The sequence below is a fragment of the Ips typographus genome, linkage group LG6 (assembly GCF_016097725.1).
Source record: "Ips typographus isolate SLU linkage group LG6, UJ_Ityp_2.0, whole genome shotgun sequence".
Taxonomy (NCBI): Eukaryota; Metazoa; Arthropoda; class Insecta; order Coleoptera; family Curculionidae; genus Ips; species Ips typographus.
In genome coordinates, this window is record NC_138427.1 from 2,238,798 (window position 1) to 2,258,979 (window position 20,182).

At 34.2% G+C, this 20,182-nt stretch overlaps 1 protein-coding gene across 6 annotated transcripts in view; it reads left to right on the forward strand.

The window, feature by feature from the left end:
- Ten-m (teneurin transmembrane protein Ten-m) overlaps positions 1-20,182 on the forward strand; it is a 147,899-nt gene that overhangs the window by 57,621 nt on the left and 70,096 nt on the right. For 5 of the 6 annotated variants that reach the window (XM_081983066.1, XM_081983065.1, XM_081983068.1 and 2 more), the window contains exon 2: positions 10,005-10,080. The exons of the other annotated variant lie outside the window; for it this stretch is intronic. In XM_081983066.1, coding sequence (XP_081839192.1) covers positions 10,065-10,080 — 16 coding nt within the window. In that variant the 5' untranslated portion in view covers positions 10,005-10,064. The remainder of the gene's footprint in view (positions 1-10,004; positions 10,081-20,182) is intronic. 6 annotated transcript variants of the gene reach the window in all.

Below are 20,182 nucleotides of genomic sequence, written 5' to 3' on the forward strand. Positions count from 1 at the left end.
TTTGAACTATATTGCTTGTCATAAAGCTCTTCTGTATTTTATTAAACGCAATAGAAAATATGAGTTTTTAGTTTCCACGAACATGATTTATAACTTATTTTGTGGGAAAATTAGAGAAAATTACTGGATATTTGTGTCCAAACAGTTGCAATACCAGAAGAAAGTTGAGAAACAGGACTTTCATTTCTGTAAGTATGATTTTTTCCTTGTAAATATTGATACTAGAAAAAGACAGTTATCAAATCAGAAATATATTATGATAATCCTAATAATGCTACAGTTTGTATATGGTCACAATAACTAAAAGCTTATTTAATCTCAAGATATCTTTTAATCTCATATATTTGTCAACAAACATGCAAATGGTAATAATAATCAGGTAGGAATTTTCAATCAGGAAATTCTACTATATCCTTTCTTTTTCTTCTTTCCAATATTACCATAATTTTGGGTAGATATCGTTGTCATGGTAGGAATTATCGACACATCCATAATACTTGCGTTAAAGTAAACTCTGTGCACCAATTTACCCTATTACTAATAAAGTCAGAATAACCTGAAATGACTCTTACGACATTTTTAAGTAATAGGATCAAGTTGAGGAACTTATTATGATAAAAAAGTTGCAGAACAAATGCAACCAAATTTAATTCTGTGATTAATTTTGATTGAAAAATGAATTAATTTTAGTTTTAATTATATACTCCCTTTTGCAACGTTCACACTTCTACAAGCAAACACCTTTCCAAAGTTCGACCAATTTGGAAAATAACGATTAATTCCCTGAAGAAAGTAGGTACCTGGTTTCTTCTTCCCCACAATATCTTATACAATATCAATGTTCAATATGTGAAATATATTTAGTTTTGATCTCATGTATTGGTTTGATGTTTGGTATTTTAACATTATTTGATTACCCATCTCGTAGTGTTTAAAACAACTGGCGTATATTAAACTCTAATAGTGAAAACGTGCGCTGCATGAAATAAAAGGGTTAAAAAGTCTCGTTATTATCTGGTAACCTTATTGCATAATATTTCGACTCGAATCCGACTAAATAACATAACTACAGCAGTGTACAGCTAGTGATAGTACAATCGAGCTAAATATGGCAAATTTTAAACGGAATCTCTGCGTTTGTCGTTATCAAAAACGCCAACGCGGATTTCCGTTTTTGTTTTATTTTGACGTGTCGGTTAAACGCCCGGTACAATGGACGCGTGTATAATTTCATAAAATGTATTCCGCCCACGGGACACCACACCGACTTTTTAGGTTCTCTCTCGAATTTATGTTCGTAATATCCTACGCTCTATAATTATCTAAGTTTTGTGAATTTAAATAATCTCGAATTATGTGCTAAATTATATACAATATCATTATAGGACTGGGATATTGTCCTATCCCATGGGCGTAACCCATTTGTTGTGTCGAATGAGGAAAAGGCTGAAGGCTTTCCAAATGCCATTAACGCTTTGGCAACCAATTTGTTCCTGTCTGGTTTTACGACAGATCCTGACGATGTATTAATTCGCAACAACGGTGATGCCGCAATTACACTAATTCTTTCATCTCAGTGTAAAGGATTAATTGCATTATACCAAAATCTCGACAATAGAGCCATCCAAACATAAAATGTGCAAACAGAGCGATTAAAATAATATAATCGAGAGGACAAATACAATGGCTTCTAAATTGATGTCGTTTTAGGTGGTTCAGAGCCGGCATTACGAATTAAAGAGTTATTTGTGTCGTAGACTCGCTGACGAACCCCCATTTTCTATTAAATCACTCGTTAAAATTTAAATGCAGGTTTTATAATTTTGCTGCATTTGCGAGTTATGATGGCTACAAGTCTATACATCAAATTAGGAAGAATATGAATTTGAATTAAATCGAAAGAAACACTAGTGTAATTTGAGAGCTGATCTAAAAAAAATATTACTATTTGATAAAATGAGGATGGAGTATAAGAAAGACCAGTTGTTTCAATACCAGTTATTTAATGGTGTTTTATTTTTGGTACCGAATGAGTTAAAAGTTTCGATCATACATAGTCGTATTTCATACTATTGCACAGAAATACTACTGGGTTGAGATAATTTAAACACAAAACATTGAGTAGTAGACTCAAATCAATCAAATACAAGCGTTCAGAAATATTTTCAAAACTTGAAATAGTTAATATAATAACATAAACAAAAATTGTTATAATTAACCCTTAACACCTAGAACGAAATATAAAGATTATCCAACATTTACTTTTAGTGTCAGCAAAATATTCATTACCAAGTTTCTGCATTAACTGGGTCAATCATACTTGCTAACTAGAACATTGTTATTTCATCAAATTCCATACATCATAATACTTGCCAAATATACATAGTAAAAAATTCTGCAAACACTGTTATTTGTTTTATAATGTGTGGTGTGTATACTGTAAATTAGGTCAATGTATATTCTTTACTGAGACCTTCACAAAAATGGATCATTTTGTGAATTAAGTGGATAGACATTTAGATGGTATTTCGATTTCAAATTTTCAATGCTCAAACATAAACAAAATGTTTATTGAGCATTGAAAACTTAAAAAGGAAAAAATAATTATACAGTATCTAGGTAGTTTTTAATTAACTGTCATTCCCCGTTCTAAAGATCCATGTGTAACTATTAAATTAGCATGTTCGAAAATCAGCAAACTGACTACTGGACTTAAACACGCCTCTAATACGACTGTGTTTATCTCGAAGGCATATAAGGCGAAACGTGCATTTGACAGGACCTGGATTGATAGTTTATTAGTCGAACAAACTAAACAACAACCAGGTTGAACCAGAGATGCCTGTCTGCCCTCTGCAATGGTAAACTTGAAAAGTCTAAATAGGTTTAATTAATTGTGGGGTATTGCGGATTGACGGACCGGTTGATTAAATTAGCTTTTGGTTAGCCAACAAATAAGTTATTGACAAAAAAAATTCCGGACTTATACATATAAATTTTAAAGTAAAGAAACAATACGTGGGCTACAGTGGCTGAGACAAACAATAGAGCAAAGATAAATCGAAACCCGATACGACCCATCGATCATCCCAAGCGACATAATCGAAGGCGTGGTCCTGATGATTAATAGCAATGGCAACCGAAACTCTGGTTCCCTACAAATCAGCCGATGCTGGAGCGTGTGGTTCTTATAATGGGTTCTCCGCCTACACTTACACATGCACACAATATGGATACGCTTTATCGCTCTATGCATCACGTATGTGGATCTAATGGATAATTTATGGATTGATTTTTTTGAGCTGTAGCTTGTCTGAAGACTTAATAACTAGTTAAGTTTGGGTTTTTCGTATATGAAATAGGTATATTCTATGCATCTGAAGGAAAACCTCTTCACCTAACGAACCTCTCTGCAGCGAGCAAACAAAATTTTTTCAGAATTTGTGAAAAATGCAGTCTGAAAGGCGGTTCTAATTAGAAGAGTATACCTAAAGCCATGTAACTAACTGTGGGAGTCGACCAAGCGAAGCTCAATTATAAGTTTCCGCGAATTTGGAAAAATGCTTCAGAAAGAAAATCGCTCCAAAAGAAAAATAAATTTATGCGGTTCCGTTTGCTTTGATGTTTTTTTTAAGCACGTCGTTAAATTTTTCCGTCGATAATTACGGAAATGTGAGAACAACGACTGCCTGCTCTGGATTAAGAGCTTTGCCTGGATAAGCTAGTAGATAAAGGTTATCGTCGCTTTTGAGGTTCTTTAATAAAACAATAATTGAGGTTGTTCTAGTATTTTGTAGCAAATAGAGCGTTCTCAAAGAAGCATATGGTGATGCCAGAACTGTTGAAAGTTTGGTTTTCAAATTATTATAAACAATTTGAAATTGTTTTAAGAGTCAAATTTATTTCGACTTATGAATGTTTTCTGATTTCTTGAAGTATCCTTACAATCTTCAAAGTGCTCTTTTACTTTCATTCTTCTTCCTTCTGTGTATCTTGAAATAGGTTTTCTAGTCATTTGCAGTTATCTAAAAATTCAAGTTTTGCTAATCCACCTTGAGAAGCTTAAAGTCGCTTTAAATTATCATTTCAAGGAACTTTACAGACTCAACTAAAGTTGAAGTTTTAAAATGACTTTTTGCTTTCTGGGATTTTTAATTAAAATATCTTAAACTAGGGCTAATATAAATTAAATTTTTTAATACGTCTGATTTTAGGAGTATTTAGTTTGAATTTAGTAAAGCTTCAGGAAATTGCAAAATTTTAAAATTTAATTTCCATACGAAACCATGGTAATATTTAGTACGTATTTTAGGTGGTTGTGCTCCACAATAATTATCGTAAAATTGATTTTGTCCGCGATTGTTCAATGATGAGACAATTTATATTATCTGCATTTAGAACGACCCATTGAATTATCATAAATTACTCTTTGCAACGAGCACCTGTTCTAGTAAAATAATGACTGGATTCCCATATAATGGATTAATGAATTGATGGTTTGAAAGTAAATTTATCATAATGAGAAACTCACTACAATTTTTCAGAGTGTTAATTTACATCGTTTCAGGAAATTTTCAATAAAAAATTAGCCAATATTCAGTGGTCTTTGATGTTTCTCTACACTGTTTGTGGCTTTACGCCCGTTTAATTTAAACATTTTTCCTCTCCTGCCGCTTTTACAGGAAAAAAAACACGATATTATTAATAAAAGCCTTTTATTCCTATATCTGGTTTGAAATTAGTTTCAGCTACCCGACAAGCTACAATTTGTTTTCAAATATTTTAAAAGTAATAAAATGCATTTAGGATTGCAACAAGTGGCTGCGTAAGCAATTAGACGGCAATAAAATCGAATTATTGATTCCACTCATATTTTTAGTAAATTGCGATATCCGGTTGTTGCCCTAGCATGTGTAAAATTGGCAGAAATATCCCCGATAAGCCGTAAATTATTAATATAAGACCAGGCAAGATTTTGGCCAGAGCCCGATACTGGGGTCCAAAAGGGAGGTTCATTCGTTCATTATTAGGTATATAGAGGGAAAAGCCATTACATGCAGACCCTTCAGTGAAATAAATTGCCTGGAATCGGGCCAACCCCCCATTAAAGCCCTGAATATGAACAGATTTTTAGATATTGTGATTAGGTAGTGTCTCATTAAGAAAAATTATGCTTCTTGTGGACTTACAAAAAAGCTGACTTATAATGCCTCGCGAAAAAATCGTAAAGCACTGAAATCCTGTCTAGAAAAAGATATTAAAACTTTTTTATCCCTAGGGCGCAAACTTCCGTGAAATCCTTGAACAGGATTGTCTCACTCACTGCAGACAAGCCAAGCATTTGTTTTTTTAATACGTTATAATAATGGAAGTTACTGAAATAAAGAATTTTAGATCATGGTTTATAGCACGATATAATTAAAAATTAAGATTTTAGCTGGTTTAGACAGGATTCAAATACCTATGTAAAGTTATGCACTTAAGAGCAGAGAAACACCGGAACAACGGAACATTAACGTTACTATACCATAATAAACAAGAAGCAAAAGAAAAATGTGTATTTATTTTAGGGATGGTGCAAAAAATTCACCAGTCAAAAAAGCAGCTTTCAGCTTGCTGTTTTTTCTTGACCAGTCACAAACTACCCACTATCCTGAGTTTTACGGAAATGCTGCATATTTTAGTGTGATGGAGATCAGTCTAAAAAATTAAGCCACCCTCTGCTTTTTTGGCACCTAAAGGTGAAATTTTGATTGGTCAAAAAAGCAGCTTTCAGCTTGCTGTTTTTTCTTGACCAATCACAAACTACCCACTGTCCTGAGTTTTACACAAATGCTGCATATTTTAGTTTGATGGAGATCAGTCTAAAAAATTAAGCCACCCTCTGCTTTTTTGGCACCTAAAGGTGAAATTTCAGAGAGGAAAAGTTGTTTGCCAAACTCGAGACGCTATTTAATTTCAAAAGTACGTAAGCGCCGTCAAAACTTGGCAAAACGGCCGCTAAGTGTATTCAAATAAGCCGAAGCAAGCCTTAATTACAATTAATTTGCATAAAGTACTAAAAGTTTATGTTGCTTCCATCGCGAAAATACTTGCGGCCCACTAAATTCTCTTCTTCAAAGTTTGTGCGATATTTGTTGCATAATTATTGCGCCCTTCCATACTTATTTACTTTCCAGGTTTTTGGTTTATTAGGATTACTTACGGGAGTTAAATTAAATTCCAGCTAAGCAGGGAGATTTTTGTTTGCATTCAAGTTCGATTCCAAAATCACCTCCCAAATATCTTCGATCCCCTTAAGGGGATTCGACGGCATTTCCCGGAGAATGGGGGAATAGAAAAAACATTTACTTCGTCCTAGTCGGCAAAACGGGAACGAAAAAAGATAAGAAGATAGTCGCGTATCTCGGTTATGGATGTAAAAACTACGTGCATATGTTGCCAAGAACAGTTCACCGGGCTAGGAATCTGCATAAATATGACGTTTCTTTTCCTTCCTTATTCCCTTATTTTATCGAATGAATCACGTTTAATGCCATAAAAACACACTGGGATTTTATGGCTCCCGAATACAATAAAAATTTTATTTATTAAAATATGTCCTTTGTCGTTTTTGTCTCTTCTTTATGGGCATCGTGGAAGACCTATAAATATTGTGACAAAAGTTTCATTTCATCGAAGATATATGTTTGTTCAACCAGTTTATTTCATCTTTGAATTTTCCAATAAATAACTTCGTATCGTTTGTTTAATTATTATATAAATCTTGATATCAAGTCATTTATAAGAAGTTCTCACACAATAGAATAATTTCTCCGTTAGTTTTTGGTTTTACCACTTTATTTGATGCAACATAATGTAATCTTCAATGCATGCGATTTCTTTGAATGGCCACCACCATTACCAGATCTCACGCTACTCGATTTCAGTGTATGATCTCATCTATCAACAATTATATTTTTTTTAACATAATCCATCTCATTAAATACTGAAAGTTTGAGTTTCCTGAAGTTGACACTAAATTGTAGGTAACCAAAAATCTGTTTACTGGATAGAGTATTATTTATTCTCGATTTATTACGGACTAACTCGACATAATTAATTACCGATATTATGGTCCAGGTAATTAATTATGCACTAGGTTTACTGTTGTATTGTTCGTAATCGCACGGAGATTAAAAGTGCTTTTCGAATAAAACAGCAATAATGAGAATATCAATGTTTCAAAATAAAGTTTGGTTTCTTTTTAGAATACATTTATTGATTGAAACTGGTTGTATAGTGCAAGTGGAGTAAAACAAATAAGTATTCTGCATTTTTTGCAAATATGGACTTAATTCAAGCATTTACGTATTTACTGACTTTTATAGTCTAATCTTAGATTTTCACTGTACAACATGTGGGTTAATGTATGACACTTTGCAGTGACGCCATTATCTATGGTAGCAATTCAATTTAGACATCTGTCGTGCCGATTCGATCCACCACCCAGTTTCCTATCCGTTCAATTGTGTAAAATGTTGATTTATTGACGTCATGTGGCCCATAATGCGACATGTTAATCCGGTTAATCCATGGTAATTGAGTAGTGTTTCTAGGGGTGTAGTCCCTTGCAGTCTAATTTTTCTTTCCACACTTTATGATTCATACTATTGGTGAAACAAATTACGCGATAGTGACTGGCTTAGTCAGTTTGAAGTTGCATTGCCTGAATGATAAAATACCAAAAATTGTTACACCCTAGGCGGGCCCCCATTATAATCATTAACTTGTCGACAGAATCACGTGCCCTTAAACACAACATAAATACACGTGGGCCCGACTTTTCCTCCTTGAATTAATATGAGCAAATATTTGCTAATTGCGCCATCTATCTTGCGCAAAACGCAATTATGTTTTCGGGCTGCTTTGGAATTTCGAATGAAAGTTAACAGTAGATTTATGAAGAGGAGGACCCCTTTGCGAGAGCGTCTCGTTCCTCTTCGGCGCCAAAGGGTTGGAAATATTCGGCTATTATGTCTGATTTATTGCCACTTTTCGGTCGGTTTCTGGTTAGTTCTTCGACATTAGGCGTTCTTCTCAAAGAGCAAAAACAACTGCTCTAATCGCTCTACGCCACTGTACGAATACACTTCAGGATTTACGGAATCTATAACGGATTCCCTTGTGGTGCATTATTTATGTCCACTTGACGCGATTCTGTCCCAATCAAGGACGGGACAGCCGGCCCCCTTTGGACTATAGAGGGGTTCAAATGGGGATAAATTATCGTTTGGTTGGGGTCGGCTTTGGGGACTGACTGAATGGTGTCGCTTTTGGTGTTAACTAGGACAAATTAGACACTGATTGCAAAATATGGTCAATTTACTAAGTTTGATATAGGTGAATAGTTTTGATTATATTTCAATCAACTACATTAGCACTAAAATAAGTATAGTAAACAACTTTCTAGATATGAGCCAAAATATGACTATAACAAAGCGTTCGATAAAGTACGTCACGATCATTTAATAAAACTGCTTATTTTCAACATTTACTATTAACCAAAAATCGGAAATCGAGATTAAGAAGGGCGTCAGACAGGATCAAACTATACTCAGAAGACATGACATCAATGGCATCCCAATAAACATTATAATATATGCCGATGACACGTTATAATTGCAGAAACCAGAAGATCTTCAGATACTATTTAATTAACAGAATAGTAGAATGCAGTGAAGAATACGGATTATCACTTAACATCAGCAAAACAAAAATAATGGTGGTATCTAAATCAGCACAAAACGTGTGAGAAAATATAATTACCTGGGAACTGTTATCAACGAAAGTAACGATAGTTCTGAAGAAATCAGGATCAGAGTGGACATAAAAAATACCAGTTGCTGCATCTTATATCCAGAAAAAAATAATGAGCAAAAGATCCCTAAGAAGAAGAAAGAGATAATCGTACAATTGCAACAACTGTGAACTGTTCAGATCTGCAAACTTTGGAACAAAAGCGGCACCTAAAGAAGAGACAACTTCCAACTTTCCAACAATACGTTTTTGGTTATATTACTCCTACTCCTAAAACTCACAAAAAAAAAACCTATTAAGAATAGGTAGTTACTTTTACGTCCTGAATAAAATTAAATACTACATCCTAAACGAAAATGTTAAGTTATTTATCACGTGGTGCGTAGAGAATTTACGGTGGGGGCGGCGTACATTTGGCGGCATGGAACTTTAACCGTCAAAAAAGCAAGATAATTTATATCGTGCATCTATATAGCTTCTCTCCCGCAAAACCACACATAAACCAGTTAGAGAGGTGCCATAATTTTCCTGGCTAGACAGACACCATTATTTCAGGGATCCCCCCCAAAATCTAAGGCACCGTGCGTATTTTCATTATCTCTCCATCCCGGAGAGTTCTTGCCAAAGTTTCGTGCAACTCTAAACTTTCAGCGTTGTATCGAGAGTGGAGAGAAGCTGCGTACGAACCACCTGGGAAATCTAAATTCCCTTTTTGTGTTTGATTTTTCGAATGGGGGAAATCCGTTGCCCATCTGGGATTCCGTTTTAAAGGAAACGACTTTCGGTTGAAGGTGTTAAGTTTTTGAAACTAGGTTTTCGTATTTTTTCGGGTTTCAATTTACTTAATCTCTCAAAAACGTTCGAGCGGCGAAAATTCTCTTTAGAGCGATATGCAAAGGGGAAACGCGATACGGGACATTACTTAGGTTTATTGAAATATCGTGCAGGATGTATCAGATGCTGCAACTTTTCGACCATAAACTCGGAAGGTTTTTGATCCTGGCTTTCCAGACAAACGCACAAAGAGCCTGGAAATTGTGATACTTTTCTGCCTTCTGCTTTCTATTTTTTTTTTATTTTACTACTAAAAGGGATTTTATCATACATCACAAGGCGTCTGCTTTTCATGTGTGCTGCCAAGCTTTTAATCCTAGACTAGATTATTCTCAGTGCTTTTAATTCACTAATGGTAGATTTTTTTTTAGGTGAGTGTGTGTCCTTTGGCCTAACTACCACCGCCTTCCGACACATGCCCCCGCTTCGTAATGAGTTACCCGCAAGGTTGGTATAAATATCCTAAGCTTACTCAACTGCTCCCTTAGGACAGATTGTATAGGTTGAGATTTATGTTCAAATTAAGCTTTGGGTTTAATTGAGTACAACAGTTAAATGTCAAATACAATATATGACGTTTCTTGATTTTTTTCATGAATCATACAGGCAAACTCTCATAGAAATAAAACACAACGTTTTAAAACGCCTCTAATAGAATTAGTTCTCTGTTCAAATAATTCTACAGGGTGCCTCTAAAAGGTGCAGATAAGACGCTTTCAAAATACATTTCTGATGTTATAGTATACAATCTAATACAAGTTAGATTTTGTTTTTTTACTTCTTCTGTTAGTTTTGGTTCTAGTTTCATTTTAGTCATCAATGTTATTATCTCAAACTTCTTGGACAATCCGTGTCCTGTGACATATGACAACATTTACTTCAAAAACAATAAAACTCATTTTTTTATCTATCAAAATGCTCTTTAGTATTAAAGTTGTGGTCCCAACCCAATCGAATATTTTGATATTAAGAAAAGCTATAAATAAAACATACGAACTTTTTACCTCCTAGAAATGCATAAACCTAGAGAAAACTTGGGTGTGAGCCATAAATCATCTTTCATAGCTTCTTTCCTTTTAAAGCGACAGGTATCAATGAGCCTGCCAACTTGAAACCAATATATTATTGTCGGAATTACCAGCACCCGCTCATCGATAATAGTATAGCTTTAAGACATCATAAAAAAGAATGTGGTCAGTCAATTCTAATTTGTATCTTTAAACAGGGTCGGAAATAAAAACAAATCACAGTCTACCCAATGTTTTGCTTTTAATCCAGGGGCTAGAAGAAGAAATCCACTAATCAGTGACATAAAATCACATAGTTAGATTTAACAAGAAATTTGACTAATACAACACAAATAACAAAAAAAACAGACAACATGTCCAGTTTATTGTTAGAACTGGACTGATTAGTGTATTTCCTTTTCTATTGGATTTGGTTTTATTTCCGTCCCTAAACCTAATAATTACTTTAACAAAAAAACATGTTCTAGGAATAATGAGTAAATCGTGAATAACGTATTAACTTAATTAAAAAACCTTAATTTGGTAGGCAAATTTTACATTGGATCCTGTGATCTGCGCCAATGGTTGCTTAGATTGAGTTAGCTAGTTCATTCTCATTCATGTCTTCGTAAACAACGCTGTTACATTCTAATCCTCGTTCATAAAGCCCGTAAACCCAATCGGGCGGTTCCGTCGCTGACCCTACCTTTGTAATGTCTTTACGTTAGCATTAATAGGGTAAGCTGTCGGGCGGAAAATTACTTTTGTCGTCCCGCCAAAATCATCCCTTAATTAGAAACTAGGATCTCGCCATCATCGTCATTCTGGGTATTTGACGTTGTACGATCCATGAATACGTTTAAAAGCTTCGGCAATATCAGGAAATAGAAATTTACAGGTGACGGATACTTAGATATGCTTTTTTTTTCGAGACAAGGTAGACATGGAAATCGAAATTCGAACTACGCTTGGTGCCGCGTCGCTTTTATTAACGGCACGAGTGTGCTACACAAGCAATTACGAAACGTCATAAATAACGTTGAGCTTAATTCGAGGGGGTTGTGCGCGTTTTGTTTCGAGCACCTTAACAGGAAAAGCTGTTCGATGCACGTACCTACGCAAATCCAAAATTGTGAAAGCTGCATTAGTAAAATTTAATTTTCCGAAGACGTTTCGATTCGGACGTGAGCTGCATTCATATGGGTAGCGGTTTTCACTCCCAAGATCCCCAACGGTTCCCTAATAGCCCATGTAGACCGACTGATCTCGGAAATGGTCGATTCATAAATAATGTCGCCAGAAGAAAGGTCCGAAATAAAAATGCCCCAATCAATTACGGGCACTGTCTCGTTTCCCATCCTCTCTGATTTCGCTCTTCCTCTTCCTACACAGAATCGGATTATTTATTTATCGGTTGACAATTAGTCGCGGTCGTGCTTGGCCACCCAGGACATTTACTAGGAAAACAATTAGCGAAATTGAAAATGACTATTTTTCTCCAAAACACCCTAAAAGAAAATTTAGTAATTATTTTTAAGATATGAAGGCAAATCTATATGTAATGCAATTTATAAATTAATAATATTGTAAAGCACGATCAGTAAGATAAGTAGTGTATGAGAAATCATTTTCTCTGTGAGATGTTTCTAAATGAATGAGGTTTCTATACATTTGAGGCTCTTTTATCAAACTATGTGCAGGAATAGACAGAGTCAACAAAATTAACAATTTCAACATTGTCAACAATGATTGTATTGATAAAATTAAATCACTAAACTGAATTGAAAGTTTTTGTTTCTGTGTTTTCCAAGCCGAGCAGCACCTGTATTTGTTACATACCTTCCTCAAATCAATAATGTCAATATTTAATTATTATTATTAAAAACTGTAAAAAAAATATTTTTTAAAAATGATGAGAATATGCTCTATCATAAATAACTAAGTTCGGTTATGCCACTCAGACGATAATCTGACAGTTATCACGTGACTGCCCTAATCGTACACAGTAGAGTGTAACGTGACAATTTAAGTATCAGTGTTAACTAGTTTTACGTGTCAAATTTAAGTATAACCGAACACAACATGTTAGAAAGGCTAAAAAACGTCTTCTGTTAAGATTGTTATCTGTTGAATACTAAGAAACCAAATATCAAAAATATCTTTCGTCAAGAATGTCCTCTGTCAAAATTGTCAAAAAGCCATATTCTTCCGATCTTAATTAAATAAAATGTTTTTAATTTCTCATTTACTTTTTGAGCCCTGGAAGGCATTATTCACTAATTCACTAATTTTAGACTTTAGTAATAAAGTTTGGTGTTTTTACAAATAAAATTCTGGTCAATGACATAACCTAAATTATTAATTTTGGACATTGTTGACCATTCCTGACGAGTATTGAGTTTAGCTCAAAAAAGCACTATTTTGATTTTTTTGTATAAACGGACCATTTTTGAGTGAAAAATTAAAGTTTATGCTGAGAAATCAAAATCAAAAAATAAAAACAGTGTTGTAAAATTTATTTTTTTTAATAATTTTTATGCAAATTTGTAGTTATGGCGCATTAAATGAAGTAAGGGCCGATTACACCGACATATTTAAGGGCACCCTAGACTAGGTTTTAATTTGACCATGACATTTTGCACATGATCTGTCACAGTCAAATCACAACTTAGTCTCTAGGTGAACCTTATTGTGCCCTTAATTACGTTATTTTTAAAAAATTTTACAAAACTACAGAAACTTTTTTTCGCTTTTTTGATCTAAATTGAATGTGGAATCCAAAACTGATTTGTAAATTATAAAAAACCAGTGACGTATTACTATAGTTTATATAGCAAACTAGCGATTTGGGACACCCTGCATACTATGTTTTGTTGATTTCCTAATATAATTCTACTAATTCTGAAACCCTGTGTAACAATAACGTAAATTACGTACTTTCAGAGTTCAGAGAAACAAATTTACAGGGTAAAAATGTGTTTAAATTGCCTTAACTCAAACGTTTTTTCTTCGGTTTTTTATGTGGGGATCTGTATAGAGCTTTGCGACTAAAGGGCAAACACGTAAACCAATTTCGTAGCTGTTAAGTGGGGTATAATTTTTTATGGGCTCGGAAATTCGATTGATTGACACAATATAATAAAAACCGCTATTTCCTTTTTTTTTCGAGGAGTGTTACTAAACTTTGCCGGAATCTTGACAACATGAAAATTAACTTATGAGTAATAAATAATATTATCTTAGTTTTTCGGCTTGTAATAAATACTTTTTCTTGACGAGAAAAAAGTAGGAAGCAAAACAGAAAAAGTGTGTCACACTAATAATACATAATTCAAAAATGAATTACCAGAGGCAAGACTCAAGAAAAGCAGAAAACCTGGAAATCTCCTTTTGGAACAAAAAAAGGGAAATAAAACAATATGCTGCCGAGACAATATTTTCGCATGGTCGCTTTCTGACGTCCCCCATCATCTCAGGCAAGTTTTATGAAGCTGCGCTAAATCGAAAGATGGTCGCTAAACAAAGAAAGCCGACAAGACAAAAAAGGCAGGATATATTCAATCTTTTTCGCTTATACTTAATGACTTTATTAAAGGCTAAACGCCTCCGCCGTATAGTGTATACACGCCCTTAATAGAAAATTGAATAACGCCTTCCACGTCGCTGAAAGTTCTTCCTCTAGATTTGCTGACCTTGTGACGGGATAAAAACGCTTCCCCAGAGAGGACGTTTCCTTCAAAATCCGAATAAATTGCTCCGATATGAAATGAAACGTAATTTCCGTCTCCTTTTCACCCGAAATTACCTATACAAATCTTAAGGGATTTACGGGAAATTCGAGGCGACGACACATCAGCAGGAAACTCGACAGCAGCAGGAAAGTGCGTGAATATTCGACAGCAGTCGAATTTTTACATAACAATGGTACGTTTGGCGCCGTATTCAGCGCGGCATCTCCCGGCAATCATGCAGATTCCTGCGGGAGAAGCCGGAATTACGTCGGATCGGGGGTTCCCGGGGGAATAGACTCAGAGCGTGCCTGTCTAGAGTGTCGTAAGAATAGTTACAGCGGCGTCCAACTAAAATAGGGACACATTTTTTCGATTGGAATTGTAGATTAACCTATTATATCAACGCTATTCCAGACCACAAAAAATAAGACCCTAACCTAACATTTGAATTTTTGGAGAAAAAAACATGGCAAAGGCTGCGTTGCACAATTTTGGATATCTGCAAGTTTGGTAATTTTGATACATAAACTGCTTAAAGTTGCAGATTGAGAGGTTGTAAAAAATGGGGTAGCCCAAAAATCAAGGCTAAAAATATCAAAGCCATAACCCTACATTTGATTTTTAAGGAGGTTTCAAAGGTTGCACAAACCTGAAAATTTGAAAGTGTCGTCAGTTTGATGCAAAAATTCTTTAAATGGATGGTGAAAAATTTGGAAAAAAATTAATTAACTTCTTTCAAGGCTATACCTCGCCAGAAAAATCAAGGTTATACAGTTTTTTGAACATTTACTTTTTGAAGATGTTTTCATGGTTATATTGCACATCCTTATGAAATTGAGTGCTGTTATTTTGACGCAAAAAATCTTTCAAAAAGTAGAGTGAAACCTTGAAAAAAAAATGTTATTAATCTACTATATCAAGTTTATACTATGCCAGAAAAATCAAGGCCATAACCCTACATTAAAATTTTTGGAGGAGATTTTAAAAGATGGAAAATCAGCATAATACCTAGTTTGCTCAATCCTGAAAATCTGCAACTTTGGCCATTTTGATGGAAAATCTTCTTAAAGTTGCAGATTCAAAATTATGAAAAAATTAGGGTGAACCTACTATACCAGGCCAGAAAAGTCAACGCCATTTAAATTTTTGAGAAGGGTTTCAAAGTTACTTTACAAAGTTTATTGCACAAACTTACAAATTTGGAAGTGCTACTATTTTGATTCAAAAACTATTAAAAAATAGTAGAGTTTTGCAAACAAGTGCGATTAATCTACTAAAGGTTATACCAGCCCAGAAAAATCAAGAGCATAACCCTGCATTAGAAGTTTCAAAAGCTGCGTTGCACAATAGAAATCTATAAGTTTTGCCATTTTGATGCAAGTCAAGACCATAACTCTGAATTTGGATTATTTGAAAAGGTTTTCAATCCTGAAATTGTGTCGCTATTTTGATGCAAAACCCCACTCGAAATTGGCGATTGAAGAATTTGATTGAAAAATCTGTGATGAAAAAACTCCTTGAAATTCTAGAGTAAAAATTTGGCCAAGTACGTATAAATTTCAATTTATGGATATGTAACTAGAGATGTAAATTGAGTTGAAATAAATTTTACTTGCAGATAGAATTTTTTATGTTAATGATACTTATGATATTCTGTTGCTTTTGTATAGCTATAATATCCAATTTAATTTATCTTATTTCTAATACTAGCCAAGGTTTGGATCAGATTTCCTGATAAAGAAATCCCAAAAAATGACACATCTCATGAAATTTGTGGCTGTTATCCAAGAAAATGGATACATTTTTTGGCTTACGTGAATAATATTCTGCCTAGCATTTACCTTAATAATAATGATTTGGGTGGATCAAACCAAAGAAATCATTGGTTACGGTCTGCAAAAAGCTTCTTTTACAGCTCAGGATAGAGCAGGATGGATAAATACGATCAGAGCAATAGAAACATGATGTCACCATGCTCTAACGAGAGCAAAAAGGACAAGAGAGAGTCTCACCACACTTTTTAACTGAAAAATTATTGATAAACTACTTCTCGATCAAAATAAATTAAAGGACTAACACTAATTACGCTGCCAACGAGTAATACAAATTTAACAGCGCTCTAAGACAACAAAGAACAGTTTTGTTAGGGTCTTTATTAATAAATTCCATGACAAAATAAACAGACGTAAGCATAAAAGCACACATTTAGCTGCGTAGAACCCGAAAGTTTGAGCAAGGGCTTTCCAAATTTGTATACACCGCTTTGTTTTCGTAACAAGCTTCGGGAGCTGAATTTTTCATAACAAATACACACAGCCTGACAAAAAAACAAGCATATAGATTTTTTCCCTGTCTTGTATCTCATAAAGTTTTAACTCAATAAAAAGCAAATTTTCATTTCATTTGTTCCTATTGTGGTTGTTTCTTGTAGCAACATTTTTACTTTACTTTGAAAGTTGTACTTAACGAAACCACCCTTACTTGACTCGTTAGAGCCAGGGCAATCTGCCCCTAAGTCTCGTGGGGCCCATCACAGACCCTGCCTCTACTTTTGTATCCAGATGGTTACAATATGCAGCAATGTGACGTCAAAATGTCATCGAACAAGAGAAGAAGGATACAAACGTGATGCGAGTCTTAATAAAATGTATTCATTTATCATACACGTTTATATTGTTATAATTACAGTAACCTAACCCTACAAGCTTCTTAAGTAAGGGTAATTAATTGAGTTGCGCGAGAATGTACTGCCGCTATAAACAAAAGTAATGGCTTTATAAAGTAGCTAGATAATTGCATTCTTAATTTCGTAAATTGAAACTGTTTCCTACTTAAAATTGATCCGCATAAAGAAAACCGTAAAGCTCCATAAAACTGTTTTATGTTCCTGAGCTTTGTTCCCAGTTTATTAAATTGAAAACTACTGCTCTAGATAAAGCGTGTTTATTCTTTTTCTCGTTCTATTAGCCGCACTGTAAATATCAGTAAATAAATTATAGTTAAACGTCGAATTTCATTTATTTTAATTATTTTAGCTTTATCCGACGTTAATAATGTTCACTGAAATTTAATTAGGTCAAATTTGTTAAACCCGCAGGTAAAAATAAAAACCAATATTTCGGTGCTTCAAAAAGAAAAATTGCGTGCAATTAATGAAACTTTTACCAGCAAAACTTTACACAAACAACTTTTTCTTTGGCCAATGGGTTTCTTATCGTTTAAACTGAAATTGCACTTAACCCATATTTACTACTTTTCAGACCTAACACGAATAAAATTTATGGGAAGTCCAATGTAGTCATGCAATTTAAACGGGTAAATTTATAATGAATTCCGCTATGTGTGAGTTCTAATTTTCGTACAAACTTTGCATAGGGACGTCGGTCGTTGTAAACGAGCTAAAAAACTTTTTCTCGCGAATTATTTAGATGGACAGCACATTCGCGGCCATGAAATTCCAAGCTTTTAACGCATTTTTTATTTATAGGGCCGACACGTTTCCAGAGAGTATTAAAATGTATAGGTAAAGTTCTGGAGTATTTTTCGTCAGTTTGAATATTCCATGGAAAACTAAAGTAAATTAGCATAATGTTACAACCGACAGTGTTGTCAAATAATTGTAAAGAACTGTTTTTGGTACATTAAGTAAATGTAATGCAATTGAGTTTCAGTATCAGAACTTACTGTTTTATGTTTAAGTTTATTGTAATTGATTGTGAGACACGATTATTGCTAGGCATCCATTTTGTAGTCCTCAAACAGCTGCAAAGAATTACAGTTTGAAGAAAAACCTAAATTATGTCAATAATTCAAGCCATAACAAATATAATTTTAACGTTTTATTCGTCAAACTTGAAAGGAAACATCAAAACTTAAAGCCAAAAAAACAGGAAGATTATTATGATTACTATTGAAGAACTAAAAAATATTAAAAAATGCCATTTTAGAGATTGGAGGATTAGCAAGTTGGAAGAAATGTCACGAGATTGTAGAAAATGTCATTCGTCAAAAATGCTAAAAATTATTTTTTGAAATTAATGGAAAATACTATACGGTTATAAATGTAGCAAAAACTGATGAGAAACTAAGGAAAGCATCTGGCAGAAACGTAACAAAGGGAAATGAATAAAAAACAGCAGAAGTTTCTCCAGTCGTTTAGATAACTTTGTTCTAGCCTAGCAATGTGGGAAAATGTGCTAAAGAGCAATAGAAGATGTCGTTCATGGTGTAGAAGCCCTTAAGTAAAAAACCATTGATCCTAAGTGGGTGTAAACTTAGTTCACTACGTGCAGAAAGTCATTATGAATATTCTTGGTAACATGGACAATTTTCCGACCGTTTCCAAGATATTTGACCGTTTTTACTATTTCGGAAATTACTTACCTTACTTATCTCTCCTATTTTTGGGATTTTAGCGACTGTTGATGGTTGCTGTTTTAACGTTGGCTCACATTTTTCTTGGGTTGCATTGTTTGCTATTCTTTATCCGAACAAAACTTTGATAATGTTAATTTTGGAGAAAGGGAAGAAACAACTTCTATTAAATTAAGTGATAGAACATTGTAATCAAACATCTAAATTATCACACGGTCATAAACAAGATATATCATTCCCATATTCATCACCTCGGGGCCCATTTCCCCTTATGGCCAGGCACGCGATAATGAAAAATGTCGCAACTATTTGTAACAAAACAACCCATTTATAACGTGATTTTTTCGTGGGGTGCAAATAGCCCCCATTCGCAGCACGACTCCGCAACAATGGGCTCTCTCTCATTGAAACGAATTCGGTCTAATCACAGCACCGAAATTAATTCAACATACACAATAGAGGTAGGTTGCGTATGATAACCATCTCTTTGCCAGTACTCGGTACATATGTATACGTGTATGCGGGGATTATTATTTTGAGTCACTCTTTTGTGCTCCCGGGCAAAATTTGCTGTACCTGACTTCAGTTTTGTCGATTGCCATGTTACGGTTTCAAGTTGTTTACTCGAATTTGCTACAAGTAGTTTATTTGGTTAGTTTGTATTCGTTTTAGCTTTTCCTAATAAAAAGTGGCTGAAGTTTGTTCATTTGAAAACTGCACCAGTTGGGTTCATTTTAGTTAGTGACTTTTGTTTGAGTATCAAAAGGCTGAGTGAAACAGAAATGTAAGTTGTCACAATACTGGTTATGGTTGGAGTTTTGCCCGTAGTACTAAAAATGTCACTACAACGAAATTACAAATTTTCGTTCTTTGTCCAAAACTTAACAAATGTTATTTGGGGTTTGTTGACTCTCTTCAAGACAATATTTCCTAATATTTTTCACATTTATTGATATACAACTTTACACAGATACATACAATTTTGTTACTTAACTATTTTGGAAAAATTCAGGTAGGTACTTTATAATTTGGTTTTTACCATATTTTGCGTTAGTTTTACTCTTTTGCCTTTCATTGATTTTTCCGTTTTTACTCCTTTTTTGTTTTTTAGGTCTGTGAATGTGTCCAATATTTTTTGTCACTCATATTCAAAAAGTTTCTCGAGGAGAATCTTCTATGCTGATTTGTTATTTGAGATTATTAGAACAAAACAGTGTAATTGAAAAAAACTATATAACCGATGAGATTACATTTCAATTCGCTCTAGTGGAAATGAACCATGGTAATTCAATTCTGAATCTAGTTGAATAAATTCCCAATCGAATATTCTTCGTGGCCGACTGGCATAATAAAACTCTCGGCACTGCAAAGCACAATTTTGCCGTTAATTTAGCAGAGTGGCGTAATTAGGCTCGAAATTATCTCCGAGGATTTCTA